Raw genomic sequence first — 21,530 nt, 5'->3', positions numbered from 1 at the left:
ATAAAGAAATATATAGGGAATGTATAAAAGAATAGGATGTGATCTAGCAACTGCCACATCCAAACCTGATTCCCCATCTGCACACCTGAGTAATGCAAGCCATCTTAGTCTTGTTACCTTGAGTCCTGCATCCTAGACTTAGGAAATTTGGAAGTTTATGTCTGGATTCATAGAACAGTGCATCAGAGACAAAAAAGTCAAGTCCCACTATCAACTTCTGTCCAAGGTCCCTAACACAGAGGTAAAACACAAGTGTTTATCTAGGTGTCAAGGAACTCCTGATCTTTAATTTTAGGAGTTGGAGTTTTGGAATTTACCTATTGCTGTCATCAACTTTATTGGAAATAACATACAGAATTTATCATGTTTCTGAAATAAACTGTAACCAGGGAGTTCCTATAGTATTTTGTCAAATGAAATGTTTTGAACCTTAAAACAAGACTATGTTATTCAGAATATTTATTGATAACTGTAAAATAATGTATTATTCAAATATACATGTAGAATTATTAACTTTCAGCACATCCTAATACTGCTAAATGAAATCAAGGACACCTTGAGGTGAAAAATTATCTTGGTTATTCAAGTTGGTTTTCTCCTATTTGGATTCTCAACTGTCTTGATCTAAATCTCTAGAGGATGATTTACAAGTGTCACACACTCCAGATAACATTTAGTAATGAGAAAAAATCCAGCCTGACTTGGGCCTTTCTCATATGTACCCAGAGACTTCATGCATTAGAATTCACAAGATAACGGGAAAAACCTGAATGAGAACAATTTAGTCAGCTGCCAAAGGAGTGTGTGATAAAGTCTCAGCTAAGATTCCAGTAAGGCGATCAAGGTCGCTTCCTACAAGAGCAAGCAAAGAAAGTGAGGGCACTAGGCCTCTCCCATGTACTTCTTGGGGCTGAAGCTCACATTCATCAGGGGTTCAAAACCTCTTCTGTGCCTTCGGTGCTGGAAAAGCACAAGCAGCAGAACAAGCACAGCCAGAGCTATAAGTGCTCCTCCAATTGTGGATCCAACCATGACAGCCCATGCTTGGGTTTCGTCAAGGGAACCTGGAAATATGAAACAACTGAAGTGAGGACAGTACATAATTCAATTTTGCAAACTACACAAAAGACATAATAATTCCTACATGCTGATAATTACAATTACTTGTGCAGCTTAGTGACCTACTGGCCACAGGCAAAATTCGTAACACACCACATAACTGAGACACATACTAGAGCTGGAGATGCTTCCTGCCAGAGAAGGCTACAGCTGAATTTAAACTTCAACAATTTCTACAAATTTAAGTGTTGGGAATGGAAAAGATTAACATTGACAAGACAAAAAGACTGTTCTTCCATCTAATTTGGCCAAAATTATGAATGAACTAAGCAATTCTTTCTCTTGTGACATTTCAAGACAGCTGCTTCCAAGCTATTTTGGTCAACAGAAAACCCTCAAATTTTCCTAAAGACCACAAAGCAGCCTACTGTCAAACTTTTAACTGAAACCACTACTTAGTGTGCTTCTGCTGACCAGCTCCAGATTGCATCTGCTGATTTTGAACCACTTCTGAGGAACCATTATCTTCAAAGATAATATTGCTTATTCCTATAATAACATTGCTCCACTTGACTAAATGTTTGTGTTTTCATCTGTGCTTTCAGAAGTAAAAATTTCCTGCCCTCCTTTTCTGAAGAATGCTACATATACTGAGATGGCAATAATCACGTTTGAAGAAACAATCACCAAAAAAAAAAAAAAAATCTCTGAATAGGACTGCACACATTTAAAAGTTATCTAGATATATGGGTTAGAGGAGACAGATGGCTAAGGGAGATGTCATACTGACTATAAAAGCAACTAAAAGTCTTGTGCCTCAATCTGCAGTCTTCAAAAAGGTTGAGTGCAATCATTACAAAAATTAGCAAATTCCCAAAATTGATTGCTTACTGCTTTATCACCTTTCAAATAAGAACCAGCAATGTATAAATATATGTTTATTTCCATTGTGATTACCTGAAGTACAATTAATAAGTTATTCTTTTGGCAGAAAGAGAAGGATTTGGATGTGAAAGCTATATTGTCTGAACATAGGCCATGCAGACAGGGATAGATACACTCCTTCACAAAGAGCTAAAAATTTATTTAGGTGTGAGTCAGAAGCAACAGAGTCACAAGCTACCCATGTTCCTCTCTGGGTGCCTCATGCCAAAGGGGCATCCACATTTGCAAAGCAGGAGAGGGGGACAGTAATACAAAGGGAGGAAAACTCCATAAGAGGGGAAGGGAAATGGCGATGCCCCAGAGAAAAGCACTGCAGAAGCAGCTAGCATGCCTCCACAAATCAGGGATCCCCTGCATGAATGCAGCCTGAGGGCAAGGGTTTCAATCTTTTGCAATCTATAGACCTTTAAACAGTCTCCACAGATTAAAAACAGAGATGTATGGTAAGCATTTAGAAGAAATTCCTGCCCACACAGGTTAGATAAGCACCTTATGCCCTCAAAGTAATACTGAAATGGAGAAAGAAATTACTCAGATTTAATCTTTGGAAAAGCAGCTGAAGCATGGTTTTCACACAGATCTTACTCTTCTGCCTTTTACAAATATTTTAATATCTTGTTGCAAAATTTTGATTTTTTGCATAAATACTTTGCTTTTTTACTATTTTGTCTTTGTCTAATTTGTGTCAAGGGTAATTTCAAATTAATAGACAAACACTAAGGAACAGACCAGCTATGGTCATGGAAAATCTTTAAAATTGGAGGTTTACAACAAAAAACACCTTTGGGTACATCTCTCCAGGTACCCAAATATTAATGTTGGGAAGTGAGCAGGTGAATAGACCTGTGTGTTTTGTGAAAGGTTCTGTCCTAGGGTGACGTTATGATGCTTGTATCCCCACTCATGTGTTCTGCTTATGCTGGATATTATGTTCTGTGCCTTCAAGACTGGCTCTGAAGAGTGAATGTCTTGTTTTGTTATCAGCCTGCTCCCCCACAGCTGGGGGGACACAGACAGGGCAGTACATAGTGCAGCTTTTGCTTTTTGCTTGGCTTCTCGCTTCGCTCTTGCTCTTGCTTCTGCTTTGCTCCTGCTTTCCTCTTGCTTTTTGCTTCTGCTCATTAGTTAGTTTAGCTAAGCAGTCTGAATTTTTCCCTGGACTGTTTTTCCTTTCCCTTTTTTGGAACTACTTGAACCTGCTCCAGACTGGGACCTGGGAACACCGAGAGTTTGCACCTTGTGGCTGCAGCAGCTGCCCCACCACCGGAGGGACTGAGAACAGAGCGACCACTCCCAAGAGAGACTTTCTGAATCTGTCATCTCCTTCAGAGCGGTGAAAGAGTGTTGCCATCCGGTATTGTTCATGTTGTGTGCTGGGGGGTGCTGTGCCTGTTAAATAAACAGGTTCTTTCCACTTCCCTCCGAGGAATCTTTCTTGAACCGGTTGGGGGGAGGAGCCGTGTAGGTTTGCTTTCTGGAGGGGCCCCCCTTGGAGGCTTTCTCCCAAATTTGCCTTAAACCAGGACAGGTTCCTTATTTTATATATGTCTGTGCCATGGCAAATATGAGCTGCCTCATCACTTGGTCAGGAGCAGCATCCTGGGACATACCTGGCAGGTCGATGGCGTAGGTGTAGCCGAGCTGCTCCGCAGTTTGGAAGAGCTCGTCGTTGGTCACCGGGGGGAAAAAAGGGACCATGTTATACAGCCGGTTGTGCCCGATGGGGGCCAGCTCCTTGGGCCAAGCGTTGTCAGGGGGCTTGAAACGCTTCATCCACTCATCAAAGATGGCATCAGTAAAGGAGTGAAGAACCTGCAAATCCAGGCATGGGCACACGCATTTATTAAACTCTTTTGGAAATCAACCACCTTTAAAACATGCAACAAACACACAAGGTGGCTGGAGCTTTTGAAAGAGAGAGAAGAGGGTAATCTAGTTTATGGGATTCACAGAATAGGAAATCAGGAAATCTCATGAGAAGACTAAACCAATCTTCTGCATGGGACATTTTGCTTTATACACCCTTGTTGCTGCTTGTTCTCAATAAGACCTTTCACCAGACAGTTTAACACCAGCTTGTTGCAGTGTGATGCAATATCCTGTTTTAGCTATCCCAGTCCCTTTCCCAGGTGTGCCAATACCTTCTCCCTTCCCCTCCCCTTGCCTCCTGCTGAGAGCTGTCTGTCAATCTTGGCATTCCAGAATCGTGTGGTGTGTCATGTGCATGGTGTGATTGGCGAAGTTCAAAAGATGCCTCTCAGCCCTGGGGGCATTGGGTTATCCAAGTGTCACCTGCCCCCTGAGCCTTCCCCCTCCTACCTGGTTGGTGGCATACCCACCCCTTCCCTCCCCCTCTCCCTGGGCTTAAAAGACACAGGACCACACGGTTTGGTGTTCTGTTGGAGCTGTTGCAAGATTCAGAGATCTGTGACCCTGGAATAAAGCTCTGGAATAAACCCTCCAGTGGAATCTGTCTCCTTTCTCCCTTCACCATCGCCTAAAGCCTTTCCACCAGAGGTAAAAGTGAGTTCCTGCATGCCTGGACCTGTTCCAAGTGCCTAGCTGCTACATCCAGCCAGCCAAAGGTGTCTCTGAAGTGAAAACCGTCTCAGTTGCCACCTGTGGCCAAGCAGCAAGAGCCAGATGAGCCCAGGCACATTCCATCCAGTAATATTGGGATGATATCTCAATACCAGCTGACATCAAATGGGCAGGTTAATCATCACAAGTGAGGAGCCACCGAGCTCATTCAGGTAAATGTGCCTTTCAAAATTATTTTAATCCTTCTCATCTCTGAACAAGTATGGAAAGTTGCAGGAAAGTTGACTCCATCATGCTCATTCTAGAGCATGTGCCACCAGCTCCACATCTCCAGGTGCCCATGACTTTGATCAGGTGAGTTTATAGATCTAAAATTAACTAAGGCAGGAAAGCTGTTTCAGACAACTATTACAAATGTCTTGAAACTAATTTCTGATGTACTCATGTTTTTTTAATTACAACCCTGGAAAAAACTTGGAAACTATCCTGTAAAAATAATATTTTGTACAAAATTACAGCATAGTGAAATGAACTTCACTGTGTAAGAAAAAAAAACTAATGCAGGAATTAAATAATTATTAAGGAAACAATCTCAAGAACCACTATAAAAGTATGTGGACTAATTTCTCAAAAAAAAAGGTTGAAAACTTAAAAGTAAGAAAGAAATTTATCTACATAATATATAGATATAATATGTAAAGAATTTTTATATGTAATGTAAACACTGTGGTTTAATCTAACAAAGAGGAGAATAAATTTGCATTCATTTACTAGGGGAGAAAGATGTATAAGCAGAGTTAACTACTGGCTTTTGCACAATGGCATTTGCACAATGGTGTTTGTGCTGCTCATGGCAGTGCAGCACTATTCCAATGCACCATTGAAATCATATTCTTTCTATTTCTTAAGATACCCTGACATTAGATGGATTTCCTTTTAGCTTGTAAAATTTTAAACAAAGAAACATACCACTCAATCTACTGCTTTAAAATAACTATCCCCAGTTTCACCTTACCTTGTTGCTGTAAAATAAGGTTTTGTTATTGTTTGATATAAGCCATTAGATTTAGATACCACCTAATGAAATTATTCAAGGCAGCATAACTTGGAATAGCAGCTCTTCTCCCTAGAATCTTATTGTATATTTTACAAATTACCCTGAGATCTTTTTTCTTTTTAATTCAACATTTATGCAGGTGTGGCAGTGCCCAATAAAAGATAAAGGGTTCCTCCTTTTCTATTTAAAGAACTATTTCTTAGGGAATTCACTTTACTTGTTCTGCAAATCTCTTGTGAGAAAGATGCCTTTGAGCCTCAGTCATTGTCAATCACGCTGGGGGTAAAAGACATACCACAAAGATGGGATCATTGGCAGCTGCATGAGGGAGAGCACTGGTCCCATTCAGGAAAGAGTGAACCAAGTTATGAAGGCTCAGCATCGGCGAGTCAAGGGCTCCATCTGGTTTATCAAAGCCCTCCAGCGCATTCCTGCGGATGGGTAAAAGCACCATCAAGTAACCACATTTTGCTGACAAATGTGCTCATAAAGAAAACCAGTGACCCAGCCAAAGAACAAACCTGAAACTGAAACTGGAATTGCGGAAAAAGGGGGGTCTGTCGAACTCCTGCAGGGAAAGGCACCTCCTGACATCTTCCACGGTGGGGAGCTGCTCGCTGGAGCCGCGGGGCGGCCTCCGCCGCAGGGGCCCCTCGTCAGTGCCATTGCACAGCGTGACCAGGCGGTTGTAGTCATCCAAACTGAGCGTGGAACAGGCAGAAGCACAAATCAGAAGAAGGTGAGCACTTGTTTGTTGGCTTTTTCTCATGCAGTACAAAGAGGTCTTGGCTATACATGTGAGAGAGCAGAGGTTTGGGATGTACACCTCCTGGAGCAGCTCAGTTCACCTCCCACAGCCTGGGAGATGAATTTATTTCACAATTGTCACTATGACATGGCTTTCTGTGGCCCTGCATCCTCTGTGGACCATCAGTCATTTAGACCAAGATTTTCCAGGTTCATTGTCCACAGAGAGAGGATGCTTTAGAAAAAGCAAGGACAACTCCCATCGTGCCTTGTACCCTCCCAAGGGCTTTGGAAGAAGTTTTTGTCAGGTAATGTAAAACAGAGTTTTCAATTTTGAATTGACAAACTTTCACTCCTGATTATGAACTATTGTTTTTAACTCTTAACAAAAAGGGAAAAAATTGTGGGAAATGTGAGCTCAGAAAATGCGAGAAATGACAGAAAACAGATTTGCATTTGCCATCCCTCATCCACTTTAGAAGACAAGCAAGAGCAATGCATTGCATCCTTTTTTTTCAGGGCCTTCCAGGACAACATGCTGCTGCAGGGGTTACCCAGTAACTAATGGGGAGTAAATCCCTTATACCAGGGAGAGAAAGAGAGAAGAAGAAAAACAGTGTTAACACTGGTGAAACAAAAAAATCTGCTCTATTCAGTGTGAAATGAAACAGCATTTTCAGAAACTTTTGAACAAAAGCTCTTCTCAGTTTAACCTTGGTGAGACAAAAGTTTAGTCACTTCAAGTTTTCAAGGAAAAATCCAAAGCCCTATTTATCTTCGAGGAAAAAGTAGGGGAAAGACTTAAATCTAGCTGGTGCCAAAAGCTGGAATTTCAAACATCTCTTTAGGTATCCAGAAAAAAAGACTATTTTGAAAAACCCTGAGCTTTTAGTACCTCTGTCTGACTAACTGCACACGGCCCCTGAGCTGAGAGAAGAATGATGTATGAGTATTGTAACCAACAGCATTTTATGTCACAGCACCCTGATCCTGCATCTGAATCCCCTGTCAAAGCCCTGCTCTCATACAAGTCAGCACATTCCCACAGGGAGCTGGCAGCAAGCTCCTGGCTGGCTCTGTGCTGTTTTTCATGTGAAATCTCAGATATTTCAAAGTCAATCCCCAAACTGCATTAAATATATCAGGGTTAAAGCCTCATCCAAAACAAGGTAGCAGACTTTGCAGCCTATCTCTAGCTTCCTGTATGCCAAAACAATTTTGTTTTTCTGCTGCTGAGATCAGTTGGGTGTATGTTATAGAGAAACAACACACAGGCATTTCTTTTTTAGAAAGATACTTGCCAATTGGGAAACTCTTCAGACTCTGGCAGCCATAAATTGGCTAAATCAAAAATCCTGTACTAGAAGAGTCATCTTTAAAAAATACACTTCCACAATATGAGAAAGTTTACACAGAACCATCTACACATAAACTGATGGCAATTTCCAGTTTTAAAGAAGATGGTCTTGGCTCCTTTCCTGCCACTCACTCAAACAGAGAGAGAGCAGCCCATGCTGTCGATACTGAATGACAGCAAGGTTTTGTCCACATGTGAGCTTGCCCTGGGTGCCCTCCTACCTGTTACAAACTACTTGCCACCGGGAGAACCTGGAGCTCAGATTGATCAGGCCGGGGTCGTCGGGCCGGGATGCCCCGAAGAGCTGGTCCGTGCAGATGTCACACTCGCTCCTGCCCGTGGCAAAGTTCCAGTAGGGCAGCGCAAAGGACTCGTTGCCCATCAGGCGCTGCAATGGACAGAAATGCGTTAGTTGGGAATCAGCTCCAAAGGGAAGAGAAAGAAAGGGACTCCTTCAAGCTCTTTGACTGGACATTTCACTGAATATTCAGCTTTTCATTCTGCATTTCAACTACCTGCATTTCACAGTGCCGCTCCAACTCCTTCCAAAAGATTGTGGCATTAAATCAATCTAAGCAAAGACACTATCACTAGTTTCCCTACTGTGAGACTGCACTTCTTTTGGCCATGTTAGGCTTTCTGCCAACTCAGAGACCAGGCAGGAGAGCAGGAGAAGAAATGAATTGAGCCTTGAGCAAGAGGCTTTGAGTGATGTAAGTGGGTAATGGGTAAAATTGTGCGTGTGGTTGGCTTTCGTTCCAGAAAACTGGCCCTGGGGAGGAATCTGAACTTCTCTTAATAGGGGAGTACAGTGCATTTGATTGTGCTTGCTTGCCAGATACAATTTCACACTAGCAAGATCCTGCAGCTATTTTGATAAGCAACCGTTTTCATTAGAGATCTGTAAGGCTGAAATACAGCAACACTGCCAATATAGAAGTCATGCAAATGGAAATGAGTCTATGCTTCCGCAACTGACTCTCGGGCATGTTAACATATATTTGTTTAAAAGGCATATTGCTAAATATATGTATGTATTAAATGTACAATATGTCATATTTAAAGGGAGTAATATTTAGAGCTGGTTTCATAGGAACAGCATCTTCAACATCAGCCAACAATATCTGCTACCAAGTTTTACATGAAGGTGTTGTTTCAATTTTACTAATAAATACTGTTACTTCACATCTTCTATCCTCTGTTGTGGAGATGAAGGGAAAAAATCTCCAATATAACACATCACTGTTCATGGTGAGAAACCATTTAGTCCTCAGCACTCAAAAAGCACTAATTTCACTTAAAACAAAACAAAAAAATGATCAATGAGCAAATACTCCTGGGAGTCTGGGTGGGAAACTGTCCTAGGAGGTAGCTTACCCTTGGCTGGCTCAACAAAGTGACAGAGAAAAGGAAGAAGCTGTGCAAGGAAAAGAAAAGGCTGTTCAACTAACCTGCAGTTCCCTCTCCAGCCACAGCAAGTGGTACCTATGCCAAGTAACAAAGGCAGGTCCTTGGTGGGAGAAATCAATACCTTTGAAGGGGCGGCCGGGACCTACAAAGGGAAGATAAAACAAGCATTTAGGCATCAAACAAGGCTGAAGAGAAAGACAGCACTTCCTTCCAGCTTGGAGTGGAGTTAAACAAGAACCTTCAGCTCTGCATCTTTAAAAAGAGTGAACACATCTGAAGCTACTTGGAACATAAGCTTACTTGGGACAAGTGAAACAAACTCCTCTGTGGATATTTGCTTCAATGCTTATCAAAACTTCACATTCCCTAAAAAGCTGGATATTGTGAAGATTTCTTCTTATTTTGGTGGATTTTGATTTTTAAAAGCCATTTTATTTTCTAAAACCCTATCTCCTTGCTAATAGGTGCATTACCTCATTCTCTTGCTCAGCTGCAAGACTTACACCATGCAAGACCTACACCATGTATCTACCAAGAGAACCCCAGCATTTTCCATGCCAATAGTAATCCAGAATCCTTTGCCAAATTTCTTCAAATTCTGCTTGTTATTTCTTGCATAGTGCTTTTGCTGGGTAAGAGGTGAGAGGCTTCAAACCACATATGGATTTCTTTATCACTGTAGAAACCTTCAAGCCAAATATGCATTTATTTACTATTGCAGTAGCACTAGAAATTTCCCCTTTCCACATCTCTGTCCTGTCCCCTGAAGAACCTTTGCTCTTGCTAGGCCAGAGGCTGCTTCCTTCAGCCCTGCAAAAGGGAGCTGTGTCAGAGGGGCAAACTGAATGATACCCACTGCAGAGCAGCAGTCACCCTCCAGCAATGAGATAAATATGGGCTGTTCAGCTTGCACATGGGGCTGCCAGGTAGAAAAGCCATACTGGTTGGTGCACCTCCTACAGGCAGGCTTTGTGAAATGGGGCTGGTATAGGTACTTCTGTCTAGAAAAGCAATGAGGCCAAGGAATCTGAATTTGGGAGCAAGCATGGGGTTAGATACCCAAACCTCTAAGCTAGGTTTTAAAGGTGACCGTGGTTAGTCAGGCAAATCCCACCCTTGGTGGGGACTTGGTGACTTGCTGAAAGCCACTGAAGGCATTAGCACTCTGGTCCCAAATATCTCTGCATGGCCTGTGCCTTCACCACTGCAGACCCCCTTTCCTACCTTGTCCTATGGATTGGGAACATCTTTTTGAAGTCAGTCACTGCCTGACCACACTTCAGTTCACTCAAGTGAAGACTCTGCATTGCTCCCTGTCAGACTGAAGATGCCCCAGGAGTGCAACTGGTGTGCTCCAGCAGCCAGGGGGTGTGGGGAGCAGACCATGGCAGGTCCAAAGGACACCTCCCTTGAGTACTGATGGCCACCAGCTTCGCACCACCAACTGTTTCACTCCACAGTTCTGTGCCTGCTACTGGGACCCTTGTCCAGCAGTGGCATTTTCACCCCTTTCTTTACCTGCAGAGCCCATTGGAAAAGAAAAGCACTCACCCAAGAGCGTGTCTCTGACTGAGTAGTAATGAAGCCAAACAAAGTAGTTATAGATACTGCAGTTGGCAATCTGTGGTTCATCTCCACTTGGACCAAGCAGACTTCTCCAGTGCTGAGTCGCAATGACATAGTCCGGGTGAATGGTTGTCTTGGCACGGTCTAGAGCATCAAAGAACTGCTCTCTCTCCTCTGCTGTCAGGGAGTGGATGTCCTTCCTGACAACTGCTGGCTTCCTCCTGTTGCATTCGGGGCCGGTCCAGCCAAACTTGCATTCACCACAGTTGTACCCACCAAAGTTTCCTGGATCGAGAGGGAACAATCAGTCATGACATTTAGAATCAGGGAAAACTAACAGTGCAACGTAGAAGAATGAAGAATTAGTGCTCTTCTTCCCCAGAGATGCCAGTTCCTGGAAAGGACAGCAGCTGAGCAGACTTGCAGCTTTGCCAATTGACTAACCAGAAGGATGACTGGCTCGATTCCCAGAGCCACAGCAGGGCCAAGAATCACAGTCAGCCAGTTGGGGAAGTGCTGGGTAATGGGCTTGATGCCCTGAGGTGCTCAGAGCTCTGCAAAGCCCTCAGGCACGTGAGGACTCTCGCTGAACAGAGAGCTGAGCAATTGAGGTTAAGCCTGTGATGAAGTGCTTTGCTCGACTGGCTCTCAAGTACTCCTCTACTTCCAGGATCAAACCCAAAACAGGGTCAATTCACATGGATCCTTAAGCACAGAAAAAAATCCCTAAACAAAACAGTTCTCTTAAGAACAAAACTTATGTGAAGCTAGTGCCTCTTAACAGTGTATCTGGGGCCCAACACAAACCAAGAAAAGCGCCAGGGTTGCTGCTGGTCACACTTTAAGCATTATTAAATAGTGCTGCAATAACAGCCTGTGAAGCACTGCAGTACTGTCATTCCCTGCTGGCATCACTCCTAAGGCAAGTAATCAGGTCTGCTCTAGGATATTAGCTCAGACTCTCTGATGAGATGGGAGAGCCCAGGGAAGCAGAGCTTGCTTTAAGTGTGGCCTCTTGCATGCTGTGGCAGACAGCTGACAGCAGCAGAAAGGCCCTACTGGATCTTGCTCCCCTGTTTCTGGGAGAGCCAGGGAATGACCAGCCATTCCCGCAGTACACACCTACCCCCTGCCCGTGTGCTGGCAGGCTGCAACAGTGTGGGACACAGGGCAATGCTGCCAGGGGCAGGGGGGAGCAGATGGCAACAGGGTTCCTCTGGGATCTCCACACTGCTATCAAAAATCTGCACTGACTCCTTAACCTGTTCTCAACCTCCCCTCCAACTCCCCCACACACTCATTCCAGAACAACCATGACAACTGTTTTCCAAAATGCCACAGAATCTCACTGCTCATCACACATACTGGTCCTGGACTAACATGGGATGAGGAAGTATCTTATGAAATGTTCCCAGATTGGCAGAAGTCCCCAGGCCGTAGGCTTGAGCCTATGACCAGAACAACAATTAACATTAAAGCAAGATTTCAGATTGTTGGGGGCTACAGGGCTTATTACCAAATTCAAGGTTACAAGGGCTGTTACCAACACGGCTCTGGAGCTTATGTCTAACTTTTAGGGTAAGAGCTGCTGAAATGTAAACATCTGTGGCAGACTCCTGTGAGACCTGCCAAGAATATGTGGGGACTCTTACTGCAGAGTTTGAACCAATTGTAGGTTGGTTATGGTTGCTTCAGAGCCCCTGAGATCTCTAAGTTTACATGTTGTCATGAAGCTGAGGATCAGTGCTCAGTTTAGGGACCACAAGCATGAAGGATTCAATGAGGTTTTGGATCATGCACATCCCAATGGCATCCCATGAGGGCAATTTCCAGATATATGGCTTACATTTTGTCATGAAGCAAGCAGAAACAGCTGGGTTCAGCTGCCGTATTCCAGCTATGAGGGAAGGCACTAAAATCCAGGTGTCTGTACTGGCTAAAGGGGATGAAGACATACACCAGGAGAAGCAAGTAAGTTACAGTTGTGTGGATTGTGTGGATTGTATGGACTGGGGGGGCGGGCGGCAGTGAACAGGTTTATTTGATAACAGTATCCTCAGGGTCCCATCAGAACAGCACAATTACTGTTATCAATTCAGTGTACTCCTCTATCTGTGCCTTGTTCATTCTTCATGACTCTGCCTAGATATTAGGGCCCATCACATACTCCAGCCTGAACTGACCAGATGACAAATATCAAGAATATATTGCAACATTGCTGAATTAGGCCATGTATACTGCTCGAGTTTCAGTCACGGATCATGAACTTCTGGAACGCACCTGTTGACCCCTCACACTTGGGTACAATTCAATCCTTAAGAGAAGGAGGAAAAAGCAGGAATTAACCATGAAAAGATCTGCCAACAACCTCTTTGGAGACTGGCAGTTATTCCTCCAGTCATTTAAGGGACCCCTCTAGTCACAATGCTGGATAAGCAACACATTGAAATACATCGCTAACGGAACTAGAGGCAGTGCAGGACCAGGTCTGTGCTGTCTAGGTTGGTACCAGAACAAGACACTCTCAGTCACTTGTTCTGATGAGGCTCTGATGGTGCCTATTCCTCTTTCAGGAAGGGCCCTTTGAGTCTGCAGGTCTTGATGCCTGAAATAATTTTATTAGACAATATCTATGTTTTAGGTATACTCTATGCACCTCCTCAGGCTCTGAGAAGAAATTTGCAAAGGCCTGAAATCATGAGTTATCTTCATGGAAAGAAAGCTTTTTTCCAACTCTATCTGGAGCCAGGTGGACCAATGACTTGTCACCTGTTTCCCTTGGGCAGGTGCTAATTATATCCAATTGCTCTGCAGGATTTTCTCCCTTAACCATCCTATAGATGAAGGAATTCCATCACTTCCCTAATCACTTTTCAATGGGACATGAGCTTTTACTGAGTGAGGAGGACTGCAGTGGAGACTTGCAAACAGGAGACAATTTCCAGGCAAAGTGGTATTTCACACTGCAATATTTCTACCAATTGCGTCGAACATTTTTGTCACGTCTTCAGGTCTATTTGGCAATGTTCCATTGTCAGAAACACACAAAACCACAAAACTTCATGCTATCAAAACTTGCTTTTTGTCATTTTCTTTCAACGTGCTCCATGCATCACAGGACTGCCGCTATGCAGCAGCTGAAATGGCAAGAAAATGATGGAGGTCTGTGGGATTTCTCATAATTCAAAGAGAAATTACTGCAGTGATCAGACCCAGCTTTTTTATGACCCACCCAAACCACTTTTTCAACATTTGTTTCTAAAGCACTCTACCAGGCCACTGAACTGGAAATTATGCATTACTTTCCAGAAAGTTCATTTACTGCCATGTGCACTTCCCACATGACAGCATTGTGAAATGCTGGTCTCTTACAACTTAACTCCCCTGTCTGCTGTGCTAGTGATGGTGGACTTCAATGGTACAGCTCTATGAGAGAAGGAAAAATAACCTCCTGATAGCAGGATATAGTGCACAGTAGATATTTTCAGCAAGGCAATGAGACCCTTTCAAGATCCTTTTGCACACAGGAACTCTAGGAACATGCAAGGATTCATGCCTTAGCATCTTTTCGCCTTCAGTGATTAACACATTGGAACTCAGTGCACAACCCTCCCGAGGCTCTGCCAGGGACAACAGAGATTCTTATCATCTCTTGTGGTTTCCAGAGAATATAGTCTGGGAGGTCATTCTGGTACACAGGAAGGAGATCATATCACTATTGGATGCTCCCAGCTTGTTCCACTGTTTCCAGGAATGTCCACTGTCAAAATATCATCTGTGTATTCCCCATTAACCCTTATGTCTGGAGATGGGATCACATGCCTGGGGAGCTGCCTTCTTTGCACCCAATCTCAGCAACACTTAAAGTGTTCTTTCTCAGTCAAGACTGTTTCTGTAGGCACTATGGCCTCACTACTTCTCCCAGTGGGTCAATCCATGGGCATGGTACTGAGAAAAAAAAAATACTTATGACCTGACACTTGCTATGTGCTCTCATACACATCACTGTTGCATGCTAACACCAGTCATCACACACCACTGTAGCTGCTTCTCAAGCCTGGAGGTTGCCTGAGCTCATGGATTTTCTCCCTCTTAGTGGCCATAACATGTGGGTGGCCTTCAGTCACCAAGCACAACACAAATTAATAACTCCATCAACTTAGTGTAATTTTTTTCAGTAAAAATGCACCCACTCAACACTTGCCATCTTCTGCCTTGTTTTAGTGCACCAAGATGACACCCAGGCAGCTGCCATGCCTCTTCCTTCTATAGAGACCAGTTTTAATGCCATCATTTATGGAATGGGGAGAAAGGACTCCCTTTCAGATTTCTTTAGCTATTGCATTAAAACAGGAGTTACACTAGATTTGAAACACCTGCATACTGCAATTTCTTAAGGCTGGGATCAGGACTGCTAATATGTGGGACAAATGGTTAGCTCTTCTCTCTTTTCTAGCTCTTCATTTGGACAACCTCACAGGCTGTAGGATGTGGAAGATCTGTACCTACACTGGATTTAATAGGGTCGTCAAGGTATGGCTATAATTTAGTATTACCCTACAGGCACATTACCCTACAACAAACAAATTAAATGTATTTTATAATCACTTCAAAAGCCCAGTTTTTACCTCATGGGGTAGCCATCATACCAGCTACATGGCATTACTGATAATTTGATTACAGCTGAAGAACAGATGTTAAATCATTTGTCCCCGGCTTGAATATATTGCACAGGAATTCAAAAGGATTTTTTTTTTTTCTCAAAAAACTTATATTAAAAAATGGAGTAATGTTCAGCACATGCCCATATGTAAACCTTAGAAAGTGGAAGCAGAAAAAAAGAACTATAATTATGTTTAATTCCTCAGTGAACTCAAACTACGTCATTGTTTAATCACAGTCACAATCTGTACTAGCCACCACATGACTGACTGCAGTGGTTTTTCACAATAGTCTTCTGTACTGAGTTTTTAAAACGCTATACCAGATCTGCATATCTATCTACTGCTACCCCAGCAGTACAATGTCATTGATTAGAACTCAAAATAGCATTTAATTCACAAGTCTTCTAAAATAGTTTTCTTCTAAACTTACTATCTCACTGAGACACTGCTTTGTTGTGTAAACAACTACAAGTCCCAATATTCAAGGTTGGACTCACATATCCATCACTTGGTCTAATTCAACACGTACACCTTCTTGAAAACAAATTATCATATTCCCCTTCACACATACTGCACACTGTCTGGATCTGTCAGGTCGTTTCAGTTTAAGAATTTATATAAATTGAATAATATGAGGGGCACCCAAACCAATTGTAGAACACATTCAATGTATTCAAAACTGAAATTAGTCAAGAACTAAAAACTCTTTGCTACCTTCCAACTACGTTCATGCCATAACCCCATATTTTTTTACAGAGATTATATTTTTGCTGCAACAAGACAGTGAAGGAAATGTGAAGCATCCTGACAACAAACTTGCAATTGCTTGTTGACCACGGCCCAGGGCACAAAAAGTGGGAAGCAAAGCTTGAGCTTTCTTTTGTTCTAATCCTGTTCTATTTGTCCTCAATTAAAGAAAAACTCATGCATATTTTCTGCTGAAGCCTAAAAATGAGGGGGAAAATCTGATCCCATTATAGCCATTCATCCATATTTGTGTTTGGGGTTTTCTTTTTTCTTTTTGGCTTGTTAAGCTGTTTGGGAGGAAGGGGGGTTCCATAAATATTCAGTACCCAGACCTGGATAAATTTGATGTTAAGGTATTTTTCCTCAGTGAACGGCTTCTACAAATGGAAACATTTTCTGTTTCTTTTCTCCATAGATACTAAGATTTTAGCAAAAAGCAAAATTTATTGTGAAAACTCCAGAATCCCACTATTGGAAACTCTCAGCCCCTGTCCCTCACCATTCCTCCAGTTTCCTTACCATATAGCCATCAGCTATGTGACAAGTTCAGTTGGCACTGTCTAACCAAATAATCAGCTACATGGTTGTTGGATTTCCCATAGCTTATCATTCTAAACTATAAAGATGGAACACAACAGTTTATATTGTTTAGTTCATATTGTTTATAAAGTGCTAGAAAGAGGGTAGGGTTGGTAGGGTTGGAGTCTGCACAATCCAGGAACTATTCCAGGCAGGCAGTTTGCAGCTTGGAAAATAAGACACTGTAATAGCAGAGATGTGTGCTGTTCCATGTCCCTTTGAATGGGCATATTTAATTTCTATTACCCTGTGTTATCTAGCATTATTTTACACAGGTAGCATAGCTCTGGATGCCTAATAAATACCACATGTCATGCCACTTACAGCTGGTGTGCTGTAAGACAGCCACCAGTGTATTAAACCAAGTGGAAAAGAAACACAAAAAACCCCTAATAGACAAGGAGACACGATCACCAGCATTGTAAAAGTATCAGATCTAACTCAAATCCCTGTGAACTTCTTAGCATTCTCCCAGAAATGGTTTTGTGTACAGCATCAAGCAGAATACAGCCCAGGAAAACTTTCTGAAAATCATGCTTAAGGATACGTTTCACTTACTGTTTTATCACTGGTATATTTAGATTTTAAAAAAAACTGCAAGGAGAAAGAGGAATCCAAGGGATTTGAGGAGCCAAGGGGAGCAGCCAGCTCAGAAGAAGCAAAGCTGAAGGAAAGGACACTACATTCTGCTCACATAACTTGGAATCCAGTCCTGCAAATATCAAATACTAGTGCTTATCTCTACATGGACAAGCAAATTGATGTCTGCCTGTGCAGAGCATGTCTGTCTCTGCTGCTCTTCAATTTTCTCCCAGGTTTTGATGCTCTAATGGCTTCAACTACGTAAATATTCGTGCATGCCAATGTGCTCCAATGTTCTTGTGACCCAGGATCTGTGTCTGTATGTGACACCTTAATTAAGTTTTGGAAGTATATAAGAACCTTTAAGAAAAAAAATTGGCATCCAATTTCTTTTTTTTGCAAACCATCTTGAAAAGTCCTCTCGTACAAGCATTTGAAATCCAGTCAAAGAAAGAGATAAAAATTGATGTATACTATTAAGTCTACTGTTATTATTTTGAGGAGTTTTGCTAACACCTTGTATCCATTTAAGTCATCTGCCACTACCTCTCTGTTTCCAGTTGATAACTGCACTGGAAAATTTAACCTCTTCAGCTGAAATTCTATGCAGTGCTGCCTTCCCAGATTGAAAAATTGGGCTTTCTTGGTAGTGTGAGCCAAACTATACATTTTAGACAAAACAGTGCAGCTCATTCTAAGGATCAGGCTGATGCAAAGCCTTTATTCTTCTCATGTTAAAAAACTCAAACAAATTGATGTTTTCAACAAGAAATTCCAGGTTTCATTTGAAATGTGCCTAGAAAGAAACTTCAGTGCCTGGGATGTTCCTTTTGTCCTACTAGTGGTGCCATCTCCTGCCAGCCCTGCACAGAATTCTGGGCTGAGGCTGCAGCTCCTGCTCATTTTAACCCCCCTTCAGCCAGGGCTGCTGCTGAGAAAGGGTCTTGTCACCTTATTGTGCCCTGAGCTCACCTTCCTGCTCACTGCCTCCTGCCAGCATTAGGGAATTGGTTTCATTAGAACCTTATCCCTTTGGCCAGGGTGGCCTTCAAGCACATCTCCTCCTAGATCCCTTTCACCTCCAGCACTCAAACCCAGGAGCCTGTGTAAAGTCACAGTGAGGAGCAGCAGCTGGAGATGAGGAGGAAAAGGATGGTATGGCCTCTTTGCTTGTTGTACTGACACATTTTGGATCAGTGTAAGACATAAATTGAGTTAACAAACTTGGAAACACCCTGGCCTGACGTGGGGAGACTTTTAGTGCACAGGGCTATGTCATGCTGCAAAGTATTTGTCCATGAGGAATAAATCTTCAAACAATGCATGCTGATCCAGGTTCAGTGCACTGTGAGTAGCAGTGATAGAGGTTTGAAAGTAGCATTGAAGGGTCCAAAACCCTGTGGAGAAAGGGGATTGCTGGCTACAGGGACAACTCCATGGGCAAAGAGGAAAACACAAAAAGTTCACATGAGAGAAAACACTTCTTTGACCCTGATGCTCTGAAGAAGTACTAACAGTATCATGAAAATGGAAGAACTTTTCAGATAATAGTAATATTTGAAGCCTTCTTGATGCCTTATACCACCAGGAATGTCTCTGGCCTTTGGAGCAAGGTTAGCAGACCCCTCCAGCCCCATCCCCTCCCCCCAGCACCCATCTCACCTGTGCAGTGACAGCTGTGGTTGAAGAACTTGAGGGGCCACCGTTCACGGTCATCCACATTTTGGAGAGTGTAGGGGCCACTCCAGGGCTGAGTGTCTGCCTGCACCCCCTCACACTGTCCCCTGCCCTGCAGGGACCCACAGATATTGCCTGGCTCTGTCCCCAAGGGCGGGCAGCAGCGTTTCAGGCGAAGGGCTTCCACCGTCATGCAGGCACGGGGAAACTGTGCCTGTGCCTGTGGGGGACAGCAGCAGCTCAGGTAGCCCAGCCCAGCCCAGAAAAGCCACCTCAGGGCTCCCATTACTGCTGAGTGCAGGCTGTGCCTCCCTGCTGGAGCTGACTGCAAAGAGCAGGGAGATGTGCACTGTGGGACAACCTGGCCTCACCACAGCTCCGTGCCCCAGCCAACCAGGATAATAACCCTTGCTGCTGAGGATGCTGGTGCTGGGTGTTTGTTTAATCCCAGCCTCTAATTGCCTCAAATGCAGCTTAAAAAATGGGTGCTTTGACTCTGTGGTGCCTGCCCAGCAGCCACAGCTTTGAGCAGGGTTTATATAGAGGTTGGGAGAAGCCCTCATTAGAGGGATTAGCACGGCACAAATCCTCGTGTTTTGCACATGACATCAAGGGCAGAAAAGATGCCAGTGTGAAAGCAAGGTTCTGGCAGCTTGTCAGGAGAGTGAATGCCTCAGATTCATTTCTCCAAGTCTTTTATGAGCTTTGAGAAATTGATGGTCTTGTTTTAGCTGAGGTGGCTGGAGAAACACATTTATTCTTTTAATCAAAACCCAGTAAACAGATGATAAATAAAAGAGGAAACCTCTTCTCTTTTAGTTCATTCACTGCAAGATAATACTTTCCATTAAAGCAGTAGCAGTGGAAAACTAACTGGAAGCACAGAGGATAGAGATGCACCATTAACAAAAATTAATAAAGTGGTAATTTGTGGTAAATTTGGGATGGAGATTCCACCTGCCAACTGCTGAACTTCACTGCTTGCACTAAAAACATCTGAGTGGCAAGTGGGGAAGGGTTTGCTTCCTAATAGCCTTTTTGCATGCAAAATTAATTATTTAATTGTTTTAAAGAGTGAATGGTCCTTATTTGCTCTGTAGTCCTTTCCCCATCATTACACCAGAGGTTGTTGTAGAGGTGGGCTGGCTGTTAGACTTTCAGAACTGTCACAGCTGAACATTTATTACCCACCTGGCAGGAGCCAGTCTCTGAGATCAATACACACACCAGACATGCACTTCAGTGGTTCTGTTCAGTACACCGACAAAAATATCCTTAAAAGGCTCCTAGTATGCAGCAGTTCTTGCCCTCAATGCAACTCCTACAGCAATAAAATTAATAAACAAAAATAAAGTAGTGGTAAGTGATTCTGTGAGTCTGAAGCAATAGCTATTAGTTCAGATCCACCATACTAAATAAAAACTGGCAACCCCCCTGCTTCACTGAAAGCTTTCACTACCTTCCCCCTCCACCTTCCCTGGCTCTGTTGTTTAGCCATTTTTATAAGCATATATAATGAAAAAAAACCATGGTTGTTGTGTCTGTGGTATTCAATCCTTCCATGGATGTTCAACCATTCTGCCACAAGAAGTTTTTCATCAATGCAGCAAATTATTGCCATCATGTAGCTAAAGAGTTCATCCACACCAAGAACACTGTCATCAGCACTTTTAGGTTCTCAGATCTTTATATGAAAAGCTTACTGTTTGACAGACAAACTGAAATATGATTCTACCTCATTTATGGAGGCATAAAGCATATTAGCAATACCATGTATTCTGAAATGGGTTTCAACTCACCTCACTTTGGATTCAATTTACCTGGAACTGGCTTTTTTCTGCTGCTCTTGACACAACATGTGAAAAGGACAGAAAGTATGAATAGCTGCTGAAAAAATATCTTGAAGAAGCTCAGGAGTTATAAATGGAAGAACTGGCTCAAAAACCCTCGGAAAGTCACTCCTCCCCACCCCACTCAGCACCAAAGTGCATCTCTCTGCTGTGTGAAGGATCTGTCTTTGAATCAATCAGACAAGGTCTTGTACCAAAGTCACCCACATAATATCTGAAAGCAATTAAAGTGAACGCTCACTTATCAGCATCACCAAAACAAACTCAAAATACACAGATAGCATTCAGCTAACCAATCAAACCCCTGAACTGGTGGGTCTATATGCAAAATATGTGTCCAAGCAACCATTTTAATCAAAGCTGGCTCAATTCAGACACCGATAGGAAGGTTTCTACAGCTATTTGAAACCTTATATGAGACAGAAAGAGTAAGCAGAGAGAAAGGTGAGGTACTGAGGCAGGCAAGATAAGGTAAGGCAAGAAAATAGGTTTCTAATGTAGTACATGAGGAAGGAGAAATCTGCTGTTTTTAGAGAAGTTGCAGTGTGGAAAAGGAACAGCAGGTAGAGAATGACATGGAAATTACTTAGTGTGCAGGGAAAATAAAACTGAGAGTAGAAGAGTGGCACATGTGTAGATTTTATTATGATTACTTCCCTCTGTCACAACCACGTAATTCTACAACACTGGGAGCATGCAGTCCTGGCATAGATGTAGCAGCAGTCTCTTGCCCTCAGTAATGCATTAGC

At 42.9% G+C, this 21,530-nt stretch overlaps 1 protein-coding gene across 1 annotated transcript; it reads right to left on the bottom strand.

Moving 5' to 3' along the window:
* Nucleotides 1–444: 444 nt before the first annotated feature.
* On the bottom strand, nt 445–19,427 carry DCT (dopachrome tautomerase). The gene is made up of 8 exons (XM_054627668.2): nt 18,917–19,427; nt 10,668–10,967; nt 9,158–9,258; nt 7,928–8,094; nt 6,124–6,303; nt 5,898–6,033; nt 3,615–3,816; nt 445–1,064 (listed from the first exon to the last, which is right to left on the bottom strand). Exons 1-8 carry the CDS (start codon nt 19,215–19,217, stop codon nt 883–885), a joined length of 1,569 nt encoding a protein of 522 aa, XP_054483643.2. The 5' UTR covers nt 19,218–19,427; the 3' UTR covers nt 445–882.
* Between the last annotated feature and the right edge of the window lie 2,103 nt (nt 19,428–21,530).

The sequence above is a fragment of the Agelaius phoeniceus genome, chromosome 2 (genome assembly GCF_051311805.1).
Source record: "Agelaius phoeniceus isolate bAgePho1 chromosome 2, bAgePho1.hap1, whole genome shotgun sequence".
Classification (NCBI taxonomy): domain Eukaryota; kingdom Metazoa; phylum Chordata; class Aves; order Passeriformes; family Icteridae; genus Agelaius; species Agelaius phoeniceus.
Note: the sequence above shows the minus strand (reverse complement) of the source record. Positions and strands in the feature narration are given on the sequence as shown.